The 27,453-nt window shown below is 39.9% G+C and overlaps 1 protein-coding gene across 3 annotated transcripts in view; it reads left to right on the top strand.

Moving 5' to 3' along the window:
- The window catches only part of LOC139747184 (sodium-dependent neutral amino acid transporter B(0)AT3-like), a 64,362-nt gene extending 38,831 nt beyond the window's left edge, over positions 1-25,531 (top strand). Inside the window, exons 10-15 of one of the 3 annotated variants that reach the window (XM_071659168.1) lie at positions 75-234; positions 5,455-5,599; positions 8,528-8,646; positions 11,301-11,448; positions 11,816-12,080; positions 22,678-25,531. In XM_071659168.1, coding sequence (XP_071515269.1) covers positions 75-234; positions 5,455-5,599; positions 8,528-8,646; positions 11,301-11,448; positions 11,816-12,080; positions 22,678-22,739 — 899 coding nt within the window. In that variant the 3' untranslated portion in view covers positions 22,740-25,531. Of the gene's footprint in view, positions 1-74; positions 235-5,454; positions 5,600-8,527; positions 8,647-11,300; positions 11,449-11,815; positions 12,089-22,677 lie in introns of those variants that run through there. The other 2 variants (XM_071659170.1, XM_071659169.1) reach the window with 2 other exon arrangements.
- Positions 25,532-27,453: the final 1,922 nt, after the last annotated feature.

Raw genomic sequence — 27,453 nt, 5'->3', positions numbered from 1 at the left:
CGGTGCGTGTTGGCCTGAACTAAAGCCAATGGAAATGAGACTTACTGGCCTAAAGCCTGGATCTCCCTCTACAGCGCTGGTGTGCTTCATCTGCTTTGTTATCTCGCTCATCTTCACACATGGGGCTGGTAACTACATCTTCCAGTTGTTCGACTCCTTCGCCGGAAACATCCCACTCCTGATGATCGGCCTCTTGGAATGTGTGGGCGTCAGCTTCGTTTACGGCATCAAAAGGTTGGTTGGCATCAGTACAGCCTGGATGACTAGCCCCATATATATATATATAGTGGTAGAGGATGTGTGGATCAGGTGTTTGCTTTGAAGAATGTATGTGAGAAATACTTAGAAAAGCAAATGGATTTGTATGTAGCATTTATGGATCTGGAGAAGGCATATGATAGAGTTGATAGAGATGCTCTGTGGAAGGTATTAAGAATATATGGTGTGGGAGGCAAGTTGTTAGAAGCAGTGAAAAGTTTTTATCGAGGATGTAAGGCATGTGTACGTGTAGGAAGAAAGTGATTGGTTCTCAGTGAATGTAGGTTTGCGGCATGGGTGTGTGATGTCTCCATGGTTGTTTAATTTGTTTATGGATGGGGTTGTTAGGGAGGTGAATGCAAGAGTTTTGGAAAGAGGGGCAAGTATGAAGTCTGTTGTGAATGAGAGAGCTTGGGAAGTGAGTCAGTTGTTGTTCGCTGATGATACAGCGCTGGTGGCTGATTCATGTGAGAAACTGCAGAAGCTGGTGACTGAGTTTGGTAAAGTATGTGAAAGAAGAAAGTTAAGAGTAAATGTGAATAAGAGCAAGGTTATTAGGTACAGTAGGGTTGAGGGTCAAGTCAATTGGGAGGTAAGTTTGAATGGAGAAAAACTGGAGGAAGGAAGGTGTTTTAGATATCTGGGAGTGGATCTGGCAGCGGATGGAACCATGGAAGCGGAAGTGGATCATAGGGTGGGGGAGGGGGCGAAAATTCTGGGAGCCTTGAAGAATGTGTGGAAGTCGAGAACATTATCTCGGAAAGCAAAAATGGGTATGTTTGAAGGAATAGTGGTTCCAACAATGTTGTATGGTTGCGAGGCGTGGGCTATGGATAGAGTTGTGCGCAGGAGGATGGATGTGCTGGAAATGAGATGTTTGAGGACAATGTGTGGTGTGAGGTGGTTTGATCGAGTAAGCAACGTAAGGGTAAGAGAGATGCGTGGAAATATAAAGAGCGTGGTTGAGAGAGCAGAAGAGGGTGTTTTGAAATGGTTTGGGCACATGGAGAGAATGAGTGAGGAAAGATTGACCAAGAGGATATATGTGTCGGAGGTGGAGGGAACGAGGAGAAGAGGGAGACCAAATTGGAGGTGGAAAGATGGAGTGAAAAAGATTTTGAGTGACCGGGGCCTGAACATGCAGGAGGGTGAAAGGCGGGCAAGGAATAGAGTGAATTGGATCGATGTGGTATACCGGGGTGGACGTGCTGTCAGTGGATTGAATCAGGGCATGTGAAGCGTCTGGGGTAAGCCATGGAAAGTTGTGTGGGGCCTGGATGTGGAAAGGGAGCTGTGGTTTCGGGCATTATTGCATGACAGCTGGAGACTGAGTGTGAACAAATGGGGCCTTTGTTGTCTTTTCCTAGTGCTACCTTGCACACATGAGGGGGAATGGGAAGGTATTCCATGTGTGGCGAGGTGGCGATGGGAATGAATAAAGGCAGACAGTGTGAATTGTGTGCATGGGTATATATGTATGTGTCTCTGTGTGTATATTTATGTGTACACTGAGATGTATAGGTATGTATATTTGCGTGTGTGGGCGTGTGTGTGTGTACATTGTGTATGGGGGTGGGTTGTGCCATATCTTTCGTCTGTTTCCTTGCGCTACCTCGCAAACGCGGGAGACAGCGACAAAGCAAAATAATAATGATAATAATGATAATAATAATAATAATAATAATATATATATATATATATATATATATATATATATATATATATATATATATATATATATATATATATATATCCCTGGGGATAGGGGAGAAAGAATACTTCCCACGTATTCCCTGCGTGTCGTAGAAGGCGACTAAAAGGGGAGGGAGCGGGGGGCTGGAAATCCTCCCCTCTCGTTTTTTTTTTTAATTTTCCAAAAGAAGGAACAGAGAATTGGGCCAGGTGAGGGTATTCCCTCAAGGCCCAGTCCTCTGTTCTTAACGCTACCCCGCTAATGCGGGAAATGGCGAATAGTTTGAAAGAAAGAAGAAATATATATATATATATATATATATATATATATATATATTTTTTTTTTTTGTGCTTTGTCGCTGTCTCCCGCGTTTGCGAGGTAGCGCAAGGAAACAGACGAAAGAAATGGCCCAACCCACCCCCATACACATGTATATACATACGTCCACACACGCAAATATACATTCCTACACAGCTTTCCATGGTTTACCCCAGACGCTTCACATGCCTTGATTCAATCCACTGACAGCACGTCAACCCCGGTATACCACATCGCTCCAATTCACTCTATTCCTTGCCCTCCTTTCACCCTCCTGCATGTTCAGGCCCCGATCACACAAAATCTTTTTCACTCCATCTTTCCACCTCCAATTTGGTCTCCCACTTCTCCTCGTTCCCTCCACCTCCGACACATATATCCTCTTGGTCAATCTTTCCTCACTCATTCTCTCCATGTGCCCAAACCATTTCAAAATACCCTCTTCTGCTCTCTCAACCACGCTCTTTTTATTTCCACGCATCTCTCTTACCCTTGCGTTGCTTACTCGATCAAACCACCTCACACCACACATTGTCCTCAAACAACTCATTTCCAGCACATCCATCCTCCTGCGCACTACTCTATCCATAGCCCATATATATATCTTCTACCCACAGAACATTAGACCGAAATATTTTTACTTTAGTGTTCTGTTCCTTTATAACTGAATCATCTAAGGTAAAATCCAAAGAAAACAGAATCGGTATATAGAACTGATAGAAACTCTATATCATAATTCTACCTGGAAACCTTTAGAGACATCAGCCTACATATGTATTGAAAGTTTATTTCAAAATAATAATACACTTCATCTATCTTGGTTCGCAAAATATTACAATTCATCTATCTTGGTTCACAAAATAACATTACAATTCATCTATCTTGTCTCACAAAATAACATTACAATTCATCTTTCATGGTTCACAAAATATTACAATTCATCTTCCTTGGTTCACAAAATAACATTACAATTCATCCATCTTGGTTCACAAAATATTACAATTCAACTATCTTGGTTAACTAAATATTATTACAATTCATCTATCTTGGTTCACAAAATATTATTACAGTTCAACTATCTTGGTTCATAAAATATTATTACAATTCATCTATCTTGGTTCACAAAATAACATTATGATTCATCTATCTTGGTTCACAAAATAACATTATGATTCATCTATCTTGGTTCACAAAGTGATATTACACTTCTTCTATCTTGGTTCACAAAATAACATTACAATTTAACCATCTTGGTTCACAACATATTACAATTCTTCTATCTTGGTTCACAAAATGTTATTACAATTCAACTATCTTGGTTCACAAAATAACATTACAATTCATCCATCTTGGTTCACAAAATATTACAATTCTTCTATCTTGGTTCACAAAATATCATTACAATTCAACTATCTTGGTTCACAAAATGTTATTACAATTCAACTATCTTGGTTCACAAAGTAACATTACGGTTCATCCATCTTGGTTCACAAAATATTACAATTCTTCTATCTTGGTTCACAAAATATTATTACAATTCAACTATCTTGGTTCACAAAATAACATTACAATTCATCCATCTTGGTTCACAAAATATTACAATTCTTCTATCTTGGTTCACAAAATATTATTACAATTTAACTATCTTGGTTCACAAAATAACATTACAATTCATCCATCTTGGTTCACAAAATATTACCACAATTCATCTATCTTGGTTCACAAAATAACATTACAATTCATCCATCTTGGTTCACAAAATATTACAATTCTATCTTGGTTCACAAAATATTATTACAATTCAACTATCTTGGTTCACAAAATAATATTACAATTCATCCATCTTGGTTCACAAAATATTACAATTCTTCTATCTTGGTTCACAAAATATTATTACAATTCAACTATCTTGGTTCACAAAATAACATTACAATTCATCCATCTTGGTTCACAAAATATTACCACAATTCATCTATCTTGGTTCACTAAAAAGATCTAGTGTCTCTTGTCACTCATGAGAAATGTATTGCTTTGTACTATGTTCTTGTCTGAAAAATATTCTACATTTGCGTAGTATTAATCTTATGTATATAGGTACAACATAAACTAGCTTCATTTTTCCTTAATCCCAACAAATGTTCACCTTTTCTATGCTGTTAAGATCCGAGAGAGAGAGAAAAACAAGCTGCTTTCAGGTGCTAAAGGTATATAAGTGCAAACTTTTCGTGAGAAACATTACAAAACAACGAGGTGGGTAGTTGCAGTTATTTGGAGATTGGATGATATAATACTCAGGGCTTTATGCTGTTCACATTTAGTCTCATGAACACGTTAGTGTAAGTGTAGGTGAATGTTGCGGTTAAGTTGTGAAGCATTCGACCTCCTTGGTTCAGATCGGAAAGTGTGGTGGTCAGGTTGTGAAACCCTTGAACTCTTTTTCAGCTAAATAATTGTGAGGATCAAGTTGTGAAACATTCGACTTCTTTATTTCAGATCGGTGAGTGTGGTGGTCAGCTTGGAAACTACCTTTTATTGTGTTGCTACTCTAAATACATTAAAGTTAATTTGATTAAGGATTGATAATTCTGGTTTGAACTTTGTAGCTTATTCATGTTCTTGTTATATTCAGAGAAGTAAAATAATTTTCTTTTGTGTTTGGGTTTTTATGAAATAATTTCGTTCCTAACATGGTCAGGTATGTAAGCTTTTGATGTTCATACCTTGTCCAGATTCTTAAACTCCCGTGGCTTATGTTTTGTTCAAGTTTACAAGATAACAAGTCTATGATCTGTTCAGCTTTACAAGTTCTAAAGTCAATGTTTTGTTCAGGCTCTCAAGTTCTCAGGTCAATCTTTTGCTTATATTTTCAAGTTCTGAAGTTTGTTCTCTTCATCTTTAAAAGCACTGCTGTTTATGTCATTTCGGTTGAACAGGTACCAGGTTGAACATTTTGTACAAATTCGCAAGTTAATACTGTTCTTGTTTGTTTGGAATGGAACATTATGAGGTTCATGTTTTGTTAATTTCGAGCGGTATTTAGGTTCATTTTCAGGGATGTGCGTTAGTAGAGATTATTCAAATTACGGTCAGACAGTGACGGAGAGTACATGTTTTAACTCTTGTGCTTAATCATGGTGCGAGTAGCAGCCAGTGACCAGACTGACCTGGTTAACGTCCGTCTGCAGATTCGCCAGCGATGTGGAGCTCATGTGTGGGTCGCGACCCTCACTTTACTGGCTAGTGTGTTGGAAGGTTGCTTCTCCTCTCCTTATGGTCACCATTCTCGCTGCTTCCATCATCAAAATGGCCCTGGAAGGAAGCACTTACCTGGTGAGTAACTAAACATGTATAACATATATATACTCATAACTTCACTTGTCATTGTACAGACGTGTTTCCAAAGTGGCTTCATTCGTTTACTGGACTCCGGTGTAACTTGTCGGGTGAGGAAGAGCCATCTTTCCTTGACTGCTTTACTATGTGGTCAACAGGTCATGACCAGTTCCCCAGCTGCCTTACTATGTGGTCAACAGGTCATGACCAGTTCCCCAGCTGGCTTACTCACTGGTCAACAGGTCATGACCAGTTCCTCAGCTGCCTTACTATGTGGTCAACAGGTCAAAGTTCCCCAGCTGCCTTACTATGTGGTCAACAGGTCATGACCAGTTCCTCAGCTGCCTTACTATGTGGTCAAAGGTCATGACCAGTTCCCCAGCTGCCTTACTATGTGGTCAACAGGTCATGACCAGTTCCCCAGCTGGCTTACTATGTGGTCATCAGGTCATGACCAGTTCCTCAGCTGCCTTACTATGTGGTTAACAGGTCATGACCAGTTCCTCAGCTGCCTTACTATGTGGTCAAAGGTCATGACCAGTTCCCCAGCTGCCTTACTATGTGGTCAACAGGTCATGACCAGTTCCCCAGCTGCCTTACTATGTGGTCAACAGGTCATGACCAGTTCCCCAGCTGCCTTACTATGTGGTCAACAGGTCATGACCAGTTCCCCAGCTGGCTTACTCACTGGTCAACAGGTCATGACCAGTTCCTCAGCTGCCTCACTATGTGGTCAAAGGCCATGACCAGTTCCCCAGCTGCCTTACTATGTGGTCAACAGGTCATGACCAGTTCCCCAGCTGCCTTACTATGTGGTCAACAGGTCATGACCAGTTCCTCAGCTGCCTTACTATGTGGTCATCAGGTCATGACCAGTTCCTCAGCTGCCTTACTATGTGGTCAACAGGTCATGACCAGTTCCTCAGCTGCCTTACTATGTGGTCATCAGGTCATGACCAGTTCCTCAGCTGCCTTACTATGTGGTCATCAGGTCATGACCAGTTCCTCAGCTGCCTTACTATGTGGTCAACAGGTCATGACCAGTTCCTCAGCTGCCTTACTATGTGGTCAACAGGTCATGACCAGTTCCTCAGCTGCCTTACTATGTGGTCAACAGGTCATGACCAGTTCCTCAGCTGCCTTACTATGTGGTCATCAGGTCATGACCAGTTCCTCAGCTGCCTTACTATGTGGTCATCAGGTCATGACCAGTTCCCCAGCTGCCTTACTATGTGGTCAACAGGTCATGACCAGTTCCTCAGCTGCCTTACTATGTGGTCATCAGGTCATGACCAGTTCCTCAGCTGCCTTACTATGTGGTCATCAGGTCATGACCAGTTCCTCAGCTGCCTTACTATGTGGTCATCGTGATAGACTTGTGTTCAGTAAGTGGCTGACATATACCACAATAACCCTGCAAGATCAACAATAGATCACTAAGGATTGTGGATGTATTGTGCATAGAAGATCAACTGCTCTTGTGTTAGGAAGGATACAGTTATTGTGGACATATAGTTATTCTGGAAATGTAATCCATGAAGACCAACTGATCTTGTGTATGGAAGGATACAACTATTGTGGACATATATTACATGAAAGACCAACTGATCCTGTGAGTGGGAATATAGTTGATGATATTTCTGAGTTTGGGGATCTTTGTCTTGCTTTGCCTGTTGTCTATTCCAGTTAAGTTGATGCTAAGGATGAGAACAATTCTAGTTAAGTGTTAATGGTGGTTTGTCCATTTTCAGCATGAAAATGGAATACAATAACTGGGCCAAGTAGAGCGCTTTACTATATGTGATGCCAATCTGATGATGATTGACCTTACGAAGGCGGTATGTGTGCTCCTCTGACCCCGAGCGGCAGTGAGTTGTCAGTTCAGATGAACCATTTTTTTCTAAGTTCATATCAGCCACCGGGAGCCATTATAGTCGTTATTCATTACGACAAATGTGTAAGTCAATGTGCTGAGTAAACACAGTGGGAGCTTCTAACGTTTCGGCTTAAGCAGAAGCCTTCTTTAGATAAAAAGATACAAGTCAATATATTCCGCTACATAATGCTACGTCGGTCCGCTCTCCTTATTCTGAGATGGCTTTCTGTGACAGCCGTTTTTGCCACTGGCCCAGCCCAACGATTGTTTATTACTTCATTATCGCACATGTAGGCAGCTTCCATGTCTTTTCTTATTTGCTTGCTCAGAAAAGCAATGGAAGCTGCCTATATATGTGCAGATGAGGTGATAAACAGTCGTGAGGGGTTTATACGATGAGCTGGAACGGCAGAGGAATGTGAAACACGGTCAGCCGAGAATAAGGAATGCTGAGGGGCGTCCTGCGAGGTTGCACTCTTTTACGGGAATATATAGACTTGCAGTTTTATACCTTAATGAACGGGACGCCCACTGGCAAGGGCCCTTGTCGTACTGCGGCACGACAATCATCAACAACAACTGTGTCTTAATCAGTTTCTATGAAGAAGGCTTCTGCGCCTAAGCCGAAACGTTACAAGAAAACTCAGAGACTCTCCCTTGTGTTTACTCACTACACTAATTTACATAATCGTTATTGTTCTTTAGCAACTTTTCGTAATAGTATTTGAAAGTCTAACAGTTGTAAAGGCTGGTACAACTTTTAGTAATGTTATCTGAAGCCGTTGTACTGTGTAAAGGCAGGTACAACTCTTAGTGGTATCTGAAGGCTCTGTACAGTTGTAAAGGCCGGTATAACTTTAGTGATGGTACTTGAAAGCTCTGTACAGTTGTAAAAGCCGGTATAACTCATAGAAATGTCTAAAAGCGTTGTATTGTTGTAAAGGTAGGTACAACTCTTAGTGGTATCTGAAAGCTCTGTACAGCTGTAAAAGCCAACAGAACTTTAAGGTATACGCTAATTTTTCCATGTTTTTCTTTTCTTTGTATAGGCATGGGACTCAGTCAAGGCGGAGGGCATAGAGCGTCAGTGGCCGGGCTGGGCATGGGTAGTGGCAGCACTCCTGGTCTTCCTTCCTCTTGTGTGGATACCCATCGTGCCCATCGCCAAGTAGGTTCCTCTCAACCTTCACTCGCTTTTTATGCTTACATACATTGTAAAAATTTCTTTTTATGAAACTTCATATATACATTGCTGGTAATTCTTATACTAGTAATGAGAAATGACAATAAATGTTGGATAAAGTATACATCAGGTTTTTTGTACCATTAGGTAAAGGTGCTACAGGTATTTATACTAGTAAAGTCATAACATTACCTGTTAGTTATACATGCTACAGGTTTTTGTGCTAGTAAAGTTAATGAGAATAACTAAGGTAAAGTGTGATACAGGTTTTCATACTAGTAAAGTGCTAGTAAAGTGTAATGAGAATAACTGTGAGATAAAGTATGATACAGGTTTTTATACAAGTAAAGTGTCATGACAATAATTAAGGTAAAACATGGTACAGGTTTTTATAAGGGAAGTTTGGTAAAGTATGCTACAGGTTTTTATACTAGTAAAATGTGATGACAATAAATGTTAGGCGCAGTATGCTACAGGTTTTGCGATAAATTTCTGAAAGTGGTAGTAAATGAAAGGGGCCAAATGAGGAATGCTCATCCTCTTAGAATGTAACCAGGATAAGAAAGGAGAGAGAGGTAGCATGTTCTGGGAGGCGAACCAGGATATTCTGGCTCTGAGTGAAGCTAAGGTCAAGGGGAAGGGAGAAGAATGATTTGAAAATATATTAGGGGTATACCCTGTGGTTTGCGTGAGGGCAATACCAAAGGAGAGGGTGGCTGATGTGGTTGAAAATGAAAGTTGATTATGAGAGATGGGTGACTGTTACTGCTTTAGCACCTGGTAGCGACGAGTGAGGAAGAGAGGTGTTTTGAGAGGAGATGTATGTGTGTCAGCAGTTTTGGTTAAAAAAGGACCAAGTGTTAGTTATGGGTGATTTTGAATGTAAGAGTGTGTGATGTGGCAGTTGAGAGTGTATTAATTTTGGGAGAGGAATGCAATGATTTGAAAAATCTGGGCAAAAAAAAAAGGGGGGACATGTATAAGTGTATGTGGGGTTGTTGGATTAGTGGTGCACAGGTATTTAGTGAATTATTTACTAAATATGTGAAAGGAGTAAGGAAGTGAGGCATGTGTTTTGGGATGACTTGTGTTAGTAATTTTGATGCAAGGGATCGAGTACAATTGATGAGATTTGAATGCAAGAATTGGTGATATGGCAGTTTGAGATTATGATTGGTGGAGGCATGGAATGCCCAGGATGACCGAAAATGAACAGTTTGTGGAGCTGTGGGATGAAAAAGGGTGGTGACTGGAAAAACACCTAGTTTTAGAAAAGGAAGATGCATAGGTTTACTGGGATGAGTTAGGTAAGCAGGCATTACTGGATTATTTACTACGTGAAAAGTGTTCTAAGGAGACACTCTTAGATGTAAATATCCTCAGAGGGGCAGCTGTTGGATCTGATCACATTGGTGGAGGTGAGGGTAAACGTTTGTAAGGCTTTAGCAAAAGAGAAATGAGATAGGTGTGAAGAGGGTTGTGAAAATGAAGAGATATCAGAACTTGGGTAAAGAATGGCAAAAGGTGAAAGTAAACAAAATTAAGGAAGTCTGAGGATGTTGGGATTTAGGCTCATGAGAAGGGGTTCCTAATGATGGGATGAGGAAATTCAATTGCTATTAAGAGAAATGAGGGGTGTATGGGTCTTAATTGCAGGAAAGGAGTACGTTTCATTGGGATATGTGCAAGAGGACGCAACATAAAGTTAAAAGGAAGGTGCAAAGGCTGAAAGAAACGGGAACTGAGGGATGGAGTGAGAGAATATCGGGAAACGTTGGAAAGAACATGAAAATAGAAGGTGAATAGTATGAAGAAAACAAGAAAGAAAATGTGGCATCAGTGAGAGGGGCAGATGAGGAAGAGGTAGAGAAGAGGTGAAGGAATGAAATAACTATTTTGAAGGACTGTTGAATGTGTTAGATGTTAGGGTTGCAGATACTGGCTGTGTGTGACATGGAAAGAGGCACAGCAAATGGTTTAATGGAAAGAGAAGAGGCGGTGAAAGCAATACAGAAGATAGTGTGGCCGAGTGGCTGGAGTGGTTGATATTACAGTTGAATTTCTCATGAAAGGGGATGACAGTGTTGCTGATTGGAAATGCAGGATTTTCAAGATGAGGTGCTCGGGGACTAATACAATGCCCGTTTAGTGTTACTGCATAATGATAAGGTGGACAAAAGTGGATGTTCGAATTACGTAGGTGAAAGATTTGTGAGCATGCCTAGTAAGCTGCATGGAAGAATGGTGATTGAGGCGTTGACATGCACAGAGCACCAGGTTAGAAGGGAGTAGTGTGGATCTGAGAGTGGTAGATGTATAAATCAAGTCTTTGCTTTGAAGAATATGTGTGGGAAAAACTTAGAGAAAGAGAATATGTATTTAGTATTTCTGGGTCTTGATAAAGCAAGTAAGTATGACAGACATGCTTTGCGGAAGGTGCTACGAATATTTACCATGGTAGGAAGACATTTTCACAAAGTATAACAAATAACTAGCCTCTCAGATTGAGAGAAGGTTCTATTCTTTTTGCATTCGATGTTTGCTAATTCATCTATTTATTTCACATTTGGTTGAGGAAGATAGTTTACTCCATGCTAATTTGTAAGACCCAGAAATGAAGGTTTCTTTCATCTGATCAGCATGTTGGGGATGCCCCTATTGACGGAGGAAGAACCAGCTTGGTTTCCAGAAAAGGAGCTGCGCAGCGCTCAAGACGTGACACCACAGCGGTTCACGGCTCTCGAACGAGCCCTCCTTTGCCTCTCCATTTCCATAGAGACCCTCAGGGTGAGCACTCTCTCATTAAAGTATGATGTTAAGTTATTCGCTTTTATGCTGGAGGTACCAGTGGGAGTGTAAGTCATGTTAGAGGGAACAATATAGTTTTATTTCTTAATGATGATTAAGCTAATTTGGTTTCTTTTCTTTGAGGTCTGGTTTTACCTTGTAAGAAACTAGGAATGAATTTGTGGATATAATGTTGGCTTAGTAAAGTTTTAGGTCAACAATTTTCACACATCACAAACTATTCAAATTCATTGCAGAGTAGAAGGTGTAGCATATCATATCAACGGAATGATAATGAGTTGATAATAGGGATGATTATGAACTATATGATTTTGTTTGATATGAGTTTAACAAGTCTGATAACCAGTCTCCAGATGAAGATCGGGAGGTAAGGACGGATCCAGGGAGTGAAGAGGGTCACTTAGCGAGTCGAGGTTCCCAGCAACCTCTCATTCCAACAGCTACAGACAAGACCTCGGTGACCACGACATCCAACAACCTTCAACCCAAGACCAAGGCTTCTGAAAGAGATGTTAGCCATTTCTTAAGGACTCCAATGGACGACAAACCTGCAGCTAGGAGGAGGAGTGAAGAACGTACCAAAAAGAAAAATGAGAAGAGCAACAGGAACAGTATGTAGGAGGACAAAACCATAGTGATGAGCATCACTATCAAATATTATCATTCTCAGTCTTTAATTTGAAATGTTGTGACCAACACCATAGTAATGAGCATCACCCATCAAACATTATCATTCTCAGTCTTTGATCTGATATGTTATGACCAACACCATAGTGATGACCATCACTGTGAAACATTATCATTCTCACAGTCTTTGATCTGAAATGTTGTGACCAATACGTGAATATATGAAATGTTACTAATACATAAGGTGTGAGAGTGAATGTATGAAATGTGGTCACCAATATATGTGGTATGAGAGTGAATGTATGAAACATGTTCACCAGTATATAAGGCGTGAGAGTGAATGTATGAAATGTGCTGGGCTGAATTTCCGTAGTATGAGGCTGCATGTGTTTTGTAGGGCTGAATATGTGTGCGTAGGGCTGTATATGTGTTCTAAGAGGCTGATTGTGTTATGTGGAGGTAACAAGTGCCATGTGGAATTGGGTATGTATGCCGTGACGTAAATATTTTGTGTTGCTGAATATGTGTATTTTTGTGTCGGGCTGCGTATTTGGACAATTGGGCCTGATGTGTAGTATAGTACCATGAGATTAAATGTGTGTACTGGCAAGCAAAAAGTGCTTTGAGGGGCTCCATATGTACAGTGTGCTTTTGAATGTGTTATTAGAGGTTTAATGCGCATACTGTTCGACAGAATATTTGTGATGAGAATTTGATATGTATGCATGGTGTTCAGCTGTTTATGCGAAGTATGGGGCTGCATGTGTTATGTATGGTGTTCAGCTATTTGTGTAGTATGGGGCTAAATGTGTTATGGGGTCTGAAGATACACTGCTGGGATAAGTATGTTGTATAGGGTTCAGTACATATATATAGTGTGGACGTGTAGTGTGGTGCTGGATGTGTGTGTTTTGGAGTCGGATATATTTATTGAGGTGCAGGAAATGTGTAGCATGGTGCCGCATATTTGTGGTGAGGCAGGATATGTGTAGTGCACGATTGCAATAGTGTAGTGTGCGGCCAGATATATGTGATGTGTGGCTGGCTATGTGTATTTCGGGTTAGATATATGTATGGGGAGAGCAGGATATGCACAAGGCAGAACGACACATTTGGTGTGGGGATTGATATATGTAGCTTGGGCCTATATCATTTGTAGTGCGTGATCGGATGTGTAGTGTGGGTCTGGATGTGTAGTGCGTGGGGGGGGGGGGTTGAAATGTGGGGCTGGGTATGTGTAATGCTGGTCTGGATATGAGCAGTGTGGGTCTGGATGTATGTAGTTTGGGTCTGGATATGAGCAGTGTGGGTCTGGATATGAGTAGTTTAGGTCTGGATATGTGTAGTGTGGGTCTGGGTATGAGCAGTGTGGGTCTGGATATGTGTAGCGTGGTTCTGGATATGTGTTGTGTGGGTCTGGGTATGAGCAGTGTGGGTCTAGATATGTAGTTTGGGTCTGGATATGTGTAGTGTGGGTCTGGATTTGTGTAGCGTGGGTCTGGGTATCAGCAGTTCGAGTCTGGATATGATCAGTGTGGGTCTGAATATGTGTAGTGTGGGTCTGGATATGAGCAGTTCGGGTCTGGATATGATGAGTGCGGGTCTGAATATGTGTAGTGTGGGTCTGGATATGAGCAGTTCGGGTCTGGATATGAATGTGCAGTGTGGGTCTGGATATGGGCAGAGCAATTCTGGATATGTGTAGTGCGGGTCTGAATATGAGCAGTGCAGGTCTGGATATGAGCAGTGAGGGGCTGGAAGTTTGTAGTGTGGGTCTGGATATGAGCAGTGTGGTTTGGATATGTGTAGTGCGGGTCTGGATGTGAGCAGTGTGGGTCTAGATATGTGTAGTGCGGGTCTGGATGTGAGCAATGCGGGTCTGGTTATGTATAGTGCGAGTATGGATGTGAACAATGCGTGTCTGGATATGTGTAGTGCGGGTCTGGATGTGAGCAGTGCGGGTATGGATATGTGTAGTGCAGGTCTGGATGTGTGTAACTCAGGTTTGGGTATGTGTAGTGCGGGTCTGGATATGTGAGTGCAAATCTGGATGTGTTGATGGGAAATGAAGTATGACTTGATCTTGAAGATCCATCATACCTCAAGAAGGTAAATGGTATTTTGTTCAGCGAGAGGTTTCTCTTGGTAATATATAGCTCTTCAGATTTTGTTCAGTGAGAGGCTTCTGTTGGTAATATATCAGTGTACAGGCTTTGTTTAGTGAGAGGTTCTGCTGGTATGATATAATTGTTCAGATTTTGTTCAGAGAGGTTTCTGTTGGTAAAACATCGCTATTCAAACTTTGTCCAGCGAGAGGTTTGCTTGGCATGATACAACTGTTCAGGCTTTGTGGAATGAGATTTGCTTATATATATATATATATATATATATATATATATATATATATATATATATATATATATATATATATATATATATCCCTGGGGATAGGGGAGAAAGAATACTTCCCACGTATTCCCTGCGTTTCGTAGAAGGCGATTAAAAGGGAAGGGAGCGGGGGGCTGGAAATCCTCCCATCTTTTTTTTTTTTTTAATTTTCCAAAAGAAGGAACAGAGAAGGGGGCCAGGTGAGGATATTCTATCAAAGGTCCAGTCCTCTGTTCTTGATGCTACCTAGCTAACGCGGGAGATGGCGAATAGTATGAAAAAAAAGTATTATTATATATATATCATACTTAACCGCCGTCTCCCGCATTAGCGAGGAATGGCCCAACCCACCCACATACACATGAATATACATAAAGTCCACACACGCACATATACATACACACACATTCCAACGTATACGTACATATACATACACAGACATAAACATATATACACATGTACCTAGCCATACCTGCTGCCTTCATCCATTCTCGTCGCCACCCCTCCAGCGAGGCAGCACCAGGAACAGACAAAAAAGGCCACATTCGTTGACACTCATTCTCTACCTGCCATGCGTAATGCACCGAAGCCACGGCTCCCTATCGACATCCAGACCCCGCAGACCTTTTCATGGTTTACTACAGACGCTTCACAAGCCCTGGTTTCCCCTTTTAGAAATTTGTAATACAAGAAGAGGAGGGTTTACAGCCCCCCGCTCCCGCCCCCTTTAGTCGCCTTCTACAACGCGCGGGGATTACATGGGAAGTATACCGGGGTAGACTTGTTGTCAGTGGACTGAACCAGGACATTTGAAACGTCTGGAGTAAACCATGGAAAGGTCTGTGGTGCCTGGATGTGGATAGGGAGCTGTGGTTTCAGTGCATTACACATGACAGATAGAGACTAGCTGTGAACGATGTGGCCTTTGTTTGTTTTCCTGGCGTTACCTCGCTGAGACGGGGGGTAGCGATGCTGCTTCCTGTGGCGGGGTGGCGCCAAATTTGGATGAAGGCAAGCGGGTGTGAATATATATATATATATATATATATATATATATATATATATATATATATATATATATATTTTTTTTTTTTTTATTTTCTATTTCGCTTTGTCGCTGTCTCCCGCGTTTGCGAGGTATATATATATATATATATATATATATATATATATATATATATATATATATATATATATATATATATATATCGGAAAGCAAAAATGGGTATGTTTGAAGGAATAGTGGTTCCAACAATGTTGTATGGTTGCGAGGCGTGGGCTATGGATATAGTTGTGCGTAGGAGGGTGGATGTGCTGGAAATGAGATGTTTGAGGACAATATGTGGTGTGAGGTGGTTTGATCGAGTAAGTAATACTAGGGTAAGAGAGATGTGTGGTAATAAAAAGTGGTTGAGAGAGCAGAAGAGGGTGTTTTGAAATGGTTTGGTCACATGGAGAGAATGAGTGAGGAAAGATTGACCAAGAGGATATATGTGTCAGAGGTGGAGGGAACGAGGAGAAGTGGGAGACCAAATTCGAGGTGGAAAGATGGAGTGAAAAAGATTTTGAGTGATCGGGACCTGAACATGCAGGACGGTGAAAGGCGTGCAAGGAATAGAGTGAATTGGAACGATGTGGTATACCGGGGTCGACGTGCTGTCAAAGGATTGAACAAGGTCATGTGAAGCGTCTGGGGTAAACCATGGAAAGTTCTGTGGGGCCTGGATGTGGAAAGGGAGCTGTGGTTTCGGTGCATTATTACATGACAGCGAGAGACTGAGTGTGAACGAATGGGGCCTTTGTTGTCTTCCTAGCGCTACCTCGTACACATGAGGGGGGAGGGGGTTGTTATTTCATGTATGGCTAGGTGGCGATGGGAATGAATAAAGGCAGACAGTATGAATTATATACATGTGTATATATGTATATGTCTGTGTGTGTATATGTATGTATACGTTGAGATGTATAGGTATGTATATTTGCGTGTGTAGACGTGTATGGATATACATGTGTATGTGGGTGGGTTAGCCATTCTTTCGTATGTTTCCTTGCGCTACCTCGCTAACGCGGCAGACAGCGACAAAGCAAAATAAATAAATAAATATATGAATATAAATATAAATATGTATATACACACACACACACACACACACACACACACACACACACACACACACACACACACACACACACATATATATATATATATATATATATATATATATATATATATATATATATATATATATATATATTTTTTTTTTTTTTTTTTTGCTTTGTCGCTGTCTCCCGCGTTTGCGAGGTAGCGCAAGGAAACAGACGAAAGAAATGGCCCAACCCAGCCCCATACACATGTATATAAATACGTCCACACACGCAAATATACATACCTACACAGCTTTCCATGGTTTACCCCAGACGCTTCACATGCCTTGATTCAATCCACTGACAGCACGTCAACCCCGGTATACCACATCGATCCAATTCACTCTATTCCTTGCCCTCCTTTCACCCTCCTGCATGTTCAGGCCCCGATCACACAAAATCTTTTTCACTCCATCTTTCCACCTCCAATTTGGTCTCCCACTTCTCCTCGTTCCCTCCACCTCCGACACATATATCCTCTTGGTCAATCTTTCCTCACTCATTCTCTCCATGTGCCCAAACCATTTCAAAACACCCTCTTCTGCTCTCTCAACCACGCTCTTTTTATTTCCACACATGTCTCTTACCCGTACGTTACTTACTCGATCAAACCACCTCACACCACATATTGTCCTCAAACATCTCATTTCCAGCACATCCATCCTCCTGCGCACAACTCTATCCATAGCCCACGCCTCGCAACCATACAACATTGTTGGAACCACTATTCCTTCAAACATACCCATTTTTGCTTTCCGAGATAATGTTCTCGACTTCCACACATTCTTCAAGGCTCCCAGAATTTTCGCCCCCTCCCCCACCCTATGATCCACTTCCGCTTCCATGGTTCCATCCGCTGCCAGATCCACTCCCAGATATCTAAAACACTTTACTTCCTCCAGTTTTTCTCCATTCAAACTTACCTCCCAATTGACTTGACCCTCAACCCTACTGTACCTAATAACCTTGCTCTTATTCACATTTACTCTTAACTTTCTTCTTTCACACACTTTACCAAACTCAGTCACCAGCTTCTGCAGTTTCTCACATGAATCAGCAACCAGCTCTGTATCATCAGCGAACAACAACTGACTCACTTCCCAAGCTTCTCATCCACAACAGACTTCATACTTGCCTCTCTTTCCAAAACTCTTGCATTCACCTCCCTAACAACCCCATCCATAAACAAATTAAACAACAATGGAGACATCACACACCCCTGCCGCAAACCTACATTCACTGAGAATCAATCACTTTCCTCTCTTCCTACACGTACACATGCCTTACATCCTCGATAAAAACTTTTCACTGCTTCTAACAACTTGCCTCCCACACCATATATTCTTAATACCTTCCACAGAGCATCTCTATCAACTCTATCATATGCCTTCTCCAGATCCATAAATGCTACAGACAAATCCATTTGCTTTTCTAAGTATTTCTCACATATATTCTGCAGAAGCTGGTGACTGAGTTTGGTAAAGTGTGTGAAAGAAGAAAGTTAAGAGTAAATGTGAATAAGAGCAAGGTAATTAGGTACAGTAGGGTTGAGGGTCAAGTCAATTGGGAGATAAGTTTGAATGGAGAAAAACTGGAGGAAGTAAAGTGTTTTAGATATCTGGGAGTGGATATGGCAGCGGATGGAACCATGGAAGCGGAAGTGGATCATAGGGTGGGGGAGGGGGCAAAAATCCTGGGAGCCTTGAAGAATGTGTGGAAGTCGAGAACATTATCTCGGAAAGCAAAAATGGGTATGTTTGAAGGAATAGTGGTTCCAACAATGTTGTATGGTTGCGAGGCGTGGGCTATGGATAGAGTTGTGCGCAGGAGGGTGGATGTGCTGGAAATGAGATGTTTGAGGACAATGTGTGGTGTGAGGTGGTTTGATCGAGTAAGTAATGTAAGGGTAAGAGAGATTTGTGGAAATAAAAAGAGCGTGGTTGAGAGAGCAGAAGATGGTGTTTTGAAATGGTTTGGTCACATGGAGAGAATGAATGAGGAAAGATTGACCAAGAGGATATATGTGTCGGAGCTGGAGGGAACGAGGAGAAGTGGGAGACCAAATTGGAGGTGGAAAGATGGAGTGAAAAAGATTTTGAGTGATCGGGGCCTGAACATGCAAGAGGGTGAAAGCGCGGGCAAGGAATAGAGTGAATTGGATCGATGTGGTATACCGGGGTTGAGGTGCTGTCAGTGGATTGAATCAGGGCATGTGAAGCGTCTGGGGTAAACCATGGAAAGTTGTGTGGGGCCTGGATGTTGAAAGGGAGCTGTAGTGTCGGGCATTATTGCATGACAGCGAGAGACTGAGTGTGAACGAATGGGGCCTTTGTTTTTTTCTAGCGCTACCTCGCACACATGAGGGGGGGAGGGGGATGGTATTCCATATGTGGCGAGGTGGCGATGGGAATGAATAAAGGCAGACAGTGTGAATTGTGTGCATGGGTATATATGTATGTGTCTGTGTGTGCATATATATGTGTACATTGAGATGTATAGGTATGCATATTTGCTTGTGTGGACGTGTATGTATATACATGTGTATGGTGGTGGGTTGGGCCATTTCTTTCGTCTGTTTCCTTGCGCTACCTCACAAACGCGGGAGACAGACACACACACACACACACACACACACACACACACACACACATATATATATATATATATATATATATATATATATATATATATATATATATATATATATATATATATATATATATGTGTGTGTGTGTGTGTGTTTGTGTGTGTGTATGTGTGGATGGACCATTCTTCGTCGTTTCCTGGCGCTACCTTGCTGTGTGTGTGTGTTGCAGATTGTGGTCAGTGAGAGGTTTCTGTTGCTATGATATAACAGTTGAGACTTTGTTCAATGAGTTTTGTTGGTGTGATATAACTGTTCAGACTTTGTTCAGCGAGAAGTTTGTGTTGGTAATATATAAATGTTCAGACGTTGGTCAGTGAGAGGTTTCTCCTACTGTTACATAACAGTTCAGACTTAATTCAGTGGGAAGTATGTCAGGATGATATAACTGATCAAAATTGGTTCTGTAGGAGGTTTCTGTTGCTGTGATATAACTGTTCAGATTTTGTTCAGTGAAATATTTATGTTGGTATGATATAACTCTTCAGATTTTGTTCAGTGAAATGTTTTTATTGATATGGTATAACCAATCTTCATTGATTGGTTTCTGTTGTCATTATATAACTGTACACACTTGATTCAGGGAGAAGTTTCTGTTGCTGTGACATAACTGATCACACTTTGTTGAGAGGTTTCTGTTGCTATGTGTTCAGTTTTTGTTCAATGGAGGTTTTTGTTGGTGTGATATAACTTCAGATTTTGTTCAATAAGTTTCTGTTGGTATGATGCAACATTTCATTTTGTTCAGGAAGAGGTTTCTGTCGGTATGAAACATAACTTCAGAATTTATTCCGTAAAACGTTCTGTTGGTATGGTATAATTGTTCAGATTTGTTCGGTGAGAGGCTTCTGTTGGTAATACATAATTGTTCAAACTTTGTTAATGAGAGTTTTCTCTTGACATGATATAACTGTTCATACTTTACTTAGCGAAAGGCTTGACATAACTGTTCAGACTTTGTTCAGTGAGAGGTTTCTGTTGGTATAATAACTGCTCAGACTTTGTTCAGTGAGAGGTTTCTGTTGGTATAATATAACTGTTCAGACTTTGTTCAGGGAGGTTTCTGTTGGTATGATATAACTATTCAGAGTTTGTTCAGTGAGAGGTTCTGTTGGTGTGATATAACTTTTCAAACTTGTTCAGTAAGAGGTTTCTGTAGGTATGATATAGTTGTTCAGATTTCGTTTAGTGAATCTTTTTTGAAGATGAAACAAATGTTAAGACTTTCAACAGTTACACAACATTAAAGTTAAGTGCAAAAATCACGTGAGGTTTCTGGCAAATATATATCATTATATATACTGTTTATAAACTTCAGGCTATATATTTCATGGAGATTGACCAGTTTAGGTTTGACCCATTTATTACATATAGAATTGGAAGAATGTTAACATATGTAGTTAGTTTTACTCCACGATGTGATTGAAGAGGTAGATAAGTGGACTCTATTTTTGTGGAAATGTAGAGTAACCAGTGGATGTGTGTACTGTGTTGTCTGGTGTGAGTTTTACACTTCTCTACTTATCTAAAGGATTGTACACATCTCATTTTCTCTTTTCCCATCTTCTTTTTCTCATTATTTCCTTCTGTTATTTAATGAAAACAGATGAAAGAAAATAATCATTGATTAGCATAGTTCTCGTTTCGGCTCAGGAAAATGTCATTCCACACTACTGATATGGAATTCTTAAGATAGTTCAGTTAAAACAAAATAATATCAGATCAGCTAATTCTTACGGTGGAAAGAATCCCCTAGCATATAGTATGTGTGTATGTAGTTACTTACTTGTAATGACCTCTGTATGGGAAGGGAATTCTCCACATGGGGCTCCATCTTTTGAACTTTTTCTACTATCTTACAACTTTTTATGAATTTATGTATTCTGTTGGCATTCACAATTTCATTCATTTCATTCCACTTAACCACCACTATTACCGTTGGAAGTAATTCTTTACATTTTTCTATAATAGTTTTTGAGTTTCAAGGTTCTGGCCTCTGTTCTTCTTTGCTTCATTTGAAGAACGTTTCACAGTTTACATCATGAAGGTGGTTTAAAGTTTTAAATATAAGGCCTCCATCCATTCTAAATAACTCATCTCTATTGATTGTTACCATCTTTATTGTCTTCCTGAGCAATGACCGATTACTGTTCGTGTCCTCTTGTTCAATAATTCACTGGTCAACAAAGATTTTGTCCCATAGAAAAATTGTTTTATGTATTTTTGCACGCCGAATCCAAGTATGTTTTCAGAATTTATCTATCCATAGTATTCTGTGTTCCAGCACAGTCATATATATATATATATATATATATATATATATATATATATATATATATATATATATATATATATAAACAGTGCTCTATGGAGCATTTGAAACAAAAAGTTTAACAAACTCAGCTATTTTCACTGTCTGTGAAGTGCAATAGCTTCTTTCTGTAAGCACAAACCTAGATGAATGTGGTTACCTAAAGATTGTAACACTTTTTTCTCGGAATACAACTTGGTTACACAAAGTTCTGTTGTTCCTCTGTGAGTGAGACAGCTGGGATAAGAAAAATCATTAAAGAAAGTGTAGCCAAAATGATCATAACTGACTCCAAGGAAGGATATAATCAATCCTCCTCTTGCTGATCCTAAGAAAATTGATCTGCCTCCTTTGCACATTAAGCTTGGGTTGATGGACAACTTTATCAAAGGTATGGATAAAACTGGCCATGGATTCAAATATTTGAGGAATAAAATCCCCAGAATCAGTGATGCAAAAATCAAGGAGGGTATTTTTGTAAGACCACAGATCAGGGAACTGCTTCGAGATAACACGTTCGATGAAGAGCTAAATGAAGCTGAAAAAACTGCATGGCTGTCATTTAAGAGTTTGCAAAGAATTTCTGGGGAATCACAGGTCAGACTTCATATAAGGCTATGGGGTGCAATACGAGTGTAAAAATCTAATTTTTGGATTAGCATTTGGACTTTTTCCCGGAAAATCTTGGGTCAGTCAGTGATGAGCTCGATAAAAGGTTTCATCAGGACATTTTGGACATGGAGAAGTGGTACCAGGGAAAGTAGAGCCCCAATGTTAGCACATTACTGCTAAAGAGGGATGTTCCCGAGGTCAAATATAGCCACAAATTGTACACTTCTACATATCAGAGGCAATTTTATTTTTTCACGTGTAATACCAGACTTATTTATGAGCTATACAAGATTTAAGTGTTCTGTCACTTAAAACCTATGCCTGAAAGAAAAATTCCAAAAACAGCTTTGAATTCAGCATAGAAAGGACCATAGGGTCCACCTATTTTTGTTCATAGGAAGATAAAATTTTGTTGACCAGTGTCAGCCATCATTTCAGTCTTCCTGTGTAGTGATCAGCCATCATTTGTCTTCCTGTGCAGTGATCAGGTACGAGTTTGTCTTCCTGTGCAATAATAAGCCAATCTGTCTTCCGACTCACTGATCAGGCATAATTTGTCTTCCTGCGAAAATATCGTCCACCATTAAGTTCTGCATAATGATCAAGTATCGTCTCGTGTCTTCCTAAGGAGTGATAGCTCCAGGTTTGGGTGTTTACATGACATAATCCTGGCACATTACTTGCCATTCCCAGTGAGGACAGCAATTCCAAGTCTGTCATCTTACACTTGTAACCAATAAACGTTAGTTAATGCTGTTATACACCTAACCTCTCTGTCAAATGTTTTATACTATCTTACATTTATAACAAGGCTGCTTTTGTTGTGTTATAATAAGCAAAAATGTTAAATATTTAGTAAAATTCTTAATTGTGAATGTTGTGTCCATGTCAGTTATATTTTCATAATGCAGAAATTTAGGTTCGTGCGCTCAGACAGTAGCCATATTTTGTTCATTTATTTAATTCAAGATGGACAGTTGGAGTATTGCCTTTATTTTAAACAATTCTATAAAGCCTTCAAGAGTAAGAACCGGTTTTTCTTGAGTGTGAGGAACAATAGAACTCATTAATGAATATGAGAACAGTGGAACTCGATAATAGATATCAGGAACGATGGAACTCGATAATAAGTATCAGGAACAATAGAAATAATTGATGATTATTAGGAACAATGAGTTTGATAATGAGTATTAGGAAGTAATATAATCAATGAGTATTAGTAACAATGGCATTAAATAGAGGTAATCAATACTAGGAAGAGGGTTAATAATGAGTGTTAGGAAGAGGTAATCAATAATGAGTACTAGGAAGAGTGTTAATCAATAATGAGTGTTAGTAAGAGTTAATCAATAATGAGTACTAGGAAGAGGGTTAATCAATAATGAATACGAAGAAGAGGGTTAATAATGAGTGTTAGGAAGAGGTAATGACTATTAGGAAGTGTTAATCAATAATTAGTGTTAGGAAGAGGGAATCAATAATGAGTACTAGGAAGAGTCTTAATCAATAATGAGTGTCAGGAAGAGGTAATCAATGATGAGTAATAGGAAGAGGGTTAATCAATAATGAGTGTTACGAAAAAGGTAATCAGTAATGAGTACTAGGAAGAGGGTTAATCAATAATGACTGTTAGGAAGAGATAATCAATAATGAGTACTAGGAAGAGTGTTAATCAATAATGAGTGTTAGGAAGAGGTAATCAGTAATGAGTACTAGGAAGAGGGTTAATCAATAATGACTGTTAGGAAGAGATAATCAATAATGAGTACTAGGAAGAGGGTTAATCAATAATGAGTGTTAGGAAGAGGTAATCAGTAATGAGTACTAGGAAGAGGGTTAATCAATAATGAGTGTCAGGAAGAGGCAATCAATAATGAGTAATAGGAAGTATTAATCAATAACGAGTGTTAGGAAGAGGTAATCAGTAATGACTATTAGGAAGAGCATTAATCAAAAATGAGTGTTAGGAAGAGGTAATCAATAATGGATACTAGGAAGAGGGTTAATCAATAGTGAGTGTTAGGAAGAGGTAATCAGTAATGACTATTAGGAAGTGTTAATCAATAATGAGTGTTAGGAAGAGGTAATTAATAATGACTATTAGGAAGTGTTAATCAATAATGAGTGTTAGGAAGAGGTAATCAACAAGGAATACTAGGAAGAGGGTTAATCAATAATGAGTGTTAGGAAGAGGTAATCAATAATGAATACTAGGAAGTGTTAATTAATAATGAATGTTAGGAAGAGGAAATCAATAATGAATACTAGGAAGAGGGTTAATCCATAATGAGTGTTAGGAAGAGGTAATCAATAATGAATACTGGGAAGAGGGGCAATAAATAATGCGTTGGGAAGAGGTAATCAATAATGAGTAGTAGGAAGAGGGTTAATCAATAATGAGTGGTAGAAAGAGGTAATCAATAATGAGTGCTAGGAAGAGGGTTAATCAATAATGAGTGGTAGAAAGAGGTAATCAATAATGAGTACTAGGAAGAGGGTTAATCAATAATGAGTGTTAGGATTAGGTAATCAATAATGAGTACTGGGAAGAGGGTTAATTAATAATGAGAGTTAGGAAGGTTAGATAGTAATGAATATTAGGAAGAGGCAATCAATAATGAGTATCAGGAAGAAAGGTACTAAGCGTATTAGGAAGAGAGGTAGTCAGTAATGAGTATTAGGAAGAGAAGTAATCAGTAATGAGTATTAGGAAGAGAAGGATCAGTAATGAGCGCGAGGAAGAAAAGTAACCAGTAATGACTATTAGGGAGAGAAATGTTCAGTAATGAGTATTAGGAAGAGACGTAATTAGTAATGAGTATTAAGAGAAGTAATCAGTGATGAGTATTAAGAAGTAATCAGTAACGAGATTTAAGAGAAGTAATCAGTGATGAGTATTAAGAAGTAATCAGTAATGAGTATTAAGAAGAATGATAGTCAACAGTGAGTATTAACAAGAAAGGTAATCAGTATTATCAAGAAGAAAGGAAATCAATAATGAGTATTAGGAAGAGGTAATTAATAATGAATAGGAGGAAAGGTAATCAATAATGAGTATTAGGAAAACATGCATTCAATAATGAGTATTAGGAAGAGAGGCAATCAGTTATAGATATCAGTAAGAGGTATTTGATAATGAGTATTAGGAAGAGGTAATCAATAATGAGTATTAGGAAATGAGGTAATCAATAATGGGTATTAGGAAATGAGGTAATCAATAATGAGTATGAGATCTTCAGTCAAATTTTCCTCCAGTGTAATAGGTCCCGTATGTAGTGTTCCTCATCTGTATGTGTTGTTTTGTTGTATACAGTGATGTGATGTAAAGAAAGTAATGTTTCGTTTTATTACTCCTTTCCTCATGGTGGAATTTAACTATATATATATATATATATATATATATATATATATATATATATATATATATATATATATTTTTTTTTTTTTTTTCTTTGTCGCTGTCTCCCGCGTTTGCGAGGTAGCGCAAGGAAACAGACGAAAGAAATGGCCCAACCCACCCCCATACACATGCCTTGATTCAATCCACTGACAGCACGTCAACCCCGGTATACCACATCGCTCCAATTCACTCTATTCTTTGCCCTCCTTTCACCCTCCTGCATGTTCAGGCCCCGATCACACAAAATCTTTTTCACTCCATCTTTCCACCTCCAATTTGGTCTCCCTCTTCTCCTCGTTCCCTCCACCTCCGACACATATATCCTCTTGGTCAATCTTTCCTCACTCATTCTCTCCATGTGACCAAACCATTTCAAAACACCCTCTTCTGCTCTCTCAACCACGCTCTTTTTATTTCCACACATCTCTCTTACCCTTACGTTACTTACTCGATCAAACCACCTCACACCACACATTGTCCTCAAACATCTCATTTCCAGCACATCCATCCTCCTGCGCACAACTCTATCCATAGTCCACGCCTCGCAACCATACAACATTGTTGGAACCACTATTCCTTCAAACATAGCCATTTTTGCTTCCCGAGATAATGTTCTCGACTTCCACACATTCTTCAAGGCTCCCAGAATTTTCGCCCCCTCCCCCACCCTATGATCCACTTCCGCTTCCATGGTTCCATCCGCTGCCAGATCCACTCCCAGATATCTAAAACACTTCACTTCCTCCAGTTTTTCTCCATTCAAACTCACCTCCCAATTGACTTGACCCTCAACCCTACTGTACCTAATAACCTTGCTCTTATTCACATTTACTCTTAACTTTCTTCTTCCACACACTTTACCAAACTCAGTCACCAGCTTCTGCAGTTTCTCACATGAATCAGCCACCAGCGCTGTATCATCAGCGAACAATAATCAGTGGGTGATTATTGGTGCATATGCACCTGGGCATGAGAAGAAAGATCAAGAGAGGCAAGTGTTTTGGGAGCAGCTGAATGAGTGTGTTAGTGGTTTTGATGCACGAGACCGGGTTATAGTGATGGGTGATTTGAATGCAAAGGTGAGTAATGTGGCAGTTGAGGGAATAATTGGTATACATGGGGTGTTCAGTGTTGTAAATGGAAATGGTGAAGAGCTTGTAGATTTATGTGCTGAAAAAGGACTGGTGATTGGGAATACCTGGTTTAAAAAGCGAGATATACATAAGTATACTTATGTAAGTAGGAGAGATGTCCAGAGAGCGTTATTGGATTACGTGTTAATTGACAGGCGTGCGAAAGAGACTTTTGGATGTTAATGTGCTGAGAGGTGCAACTGGAGGGATGTCTGATCATTATCTTGTGGAGGCTAAGGTGAAGATTTGTATGGGTTTTCAGAAAAGAAGAGTGAATGTTGGGGTGAAGAGGGTGGTGAGAGTAAGTGAGTTTGAGAAGGAGACCTGTGTGAGGAAGTACCAGGAGAGACTGAGTACAGAATGGAAAAAGGTGAGAACAATGGAAGTAAGGGGAGTGGGGGAGGAATGGGATGTATTTAGGGAATCAGTGATGGATTGCGCAAAAGATGCTTGTGGCATGAGAAGAGTGGGAGGTGGGTTGATTAGAAAGGGTAGTGAGTGGTGGGATGAAGAAGTAAGAGTATTAGTGAAAGAGAAGAGAGAGGCATTTGGACGATTTTTGCAGGTAAAAAATGCAATTGAGTGGGAGATGTATAAAAGAAAGAGACAGGAGGTCAAGAGAAAGGTGCAAGAGGTGAAAAAAGGGCAAATGAGAGTTGGGGTGAGAGAGTATCATTAAATTTTAGGGAGAATAAAAAGATGTTCTGGAAGGAGGTAAATAAAG

The sequence above is a fragment of the Panulirus ornatus genome, chromosome 67 (genome assembly GCF_036320965.1).
Source record: "Panulirus ornatus isolate Po-2019 chromosome 67, ASM3632096v1, whole genome shotgun sequence".
NCBI lineage: Eukaryota > Metazoa > Arthropoda > Malacostraca > Decapoda > Palinuridae > Panulirus > Panulirus ornatus.
This window is presented reverse-complemented; position numbering and strand designations above follow the sequence as displayed.